Source organism: Trypanosoma grayi, assembly GCF_000691245.1.
Source record: "Trypanosoma grayi strain ANR4 Tgr_2708_V1, whole genome shotgun sequence".
NCBI lineage: Eukaryota > Euglenozoa > Kinetoplastea > Trypanosomatida > Trypanosomatidae > Trypanosoma > Trypanosoma grayi.
The window spans coordinates 1-370 of NW_008828326.1; the positions used below are offsets into that span (position 1 = coordinate 1).

A 370-nucleotide genomic window follows, 5' to 3' on the forward strand; every position below is an offset into this window, starting at 1 on the left:
GGCGGCGGCGGCCCCTTCGCGGGCGGGCGGCGTGGCTTCGGCACACTCACGCAGGTCTGCGGTCCGCCCATTCCCGCCCCCGTTGGAACGGCTGCTGTTGGTGGCGGTGGCGACGCCGCATCACCGAGAACATCGTCAAGGGCCAAGGGGTCTTCTTGCGGCGAGCCACCACCAAGCAGCTCATCCAAATCCATGCCTGTTCGAGCCCGCCTCCTCTCGTCCGCCGCAGTATTCGTGCTGACGGCCACGAAGCCCTTTTGTTGCACCACTCCCAAGCGAATCTCGCACACAAGACGAAGGCAGGAACAACAGAAAAGAAAAGCAACAACAACGAAAAATAACCAAACTACGCCGTGCACACACACACACA

At 61.6% G+C, this 370-nt stretch overlaps 1 protein-coding gene across 1 annotated transcript; it reads right to left on the minus strand.

The window, feature by feature from the left end:
- Positions 1-370, minus strand: DQ04_27081000 (hypothetical protein; the record flags this gene model as incomplete). Its single annotated transcript, XM_009318360.1, has 1 exon — positions 1-370. A coding segment is annotated over one exon (370 nt), but the record flags the coding sequence as incomplete, so codon positions are not given.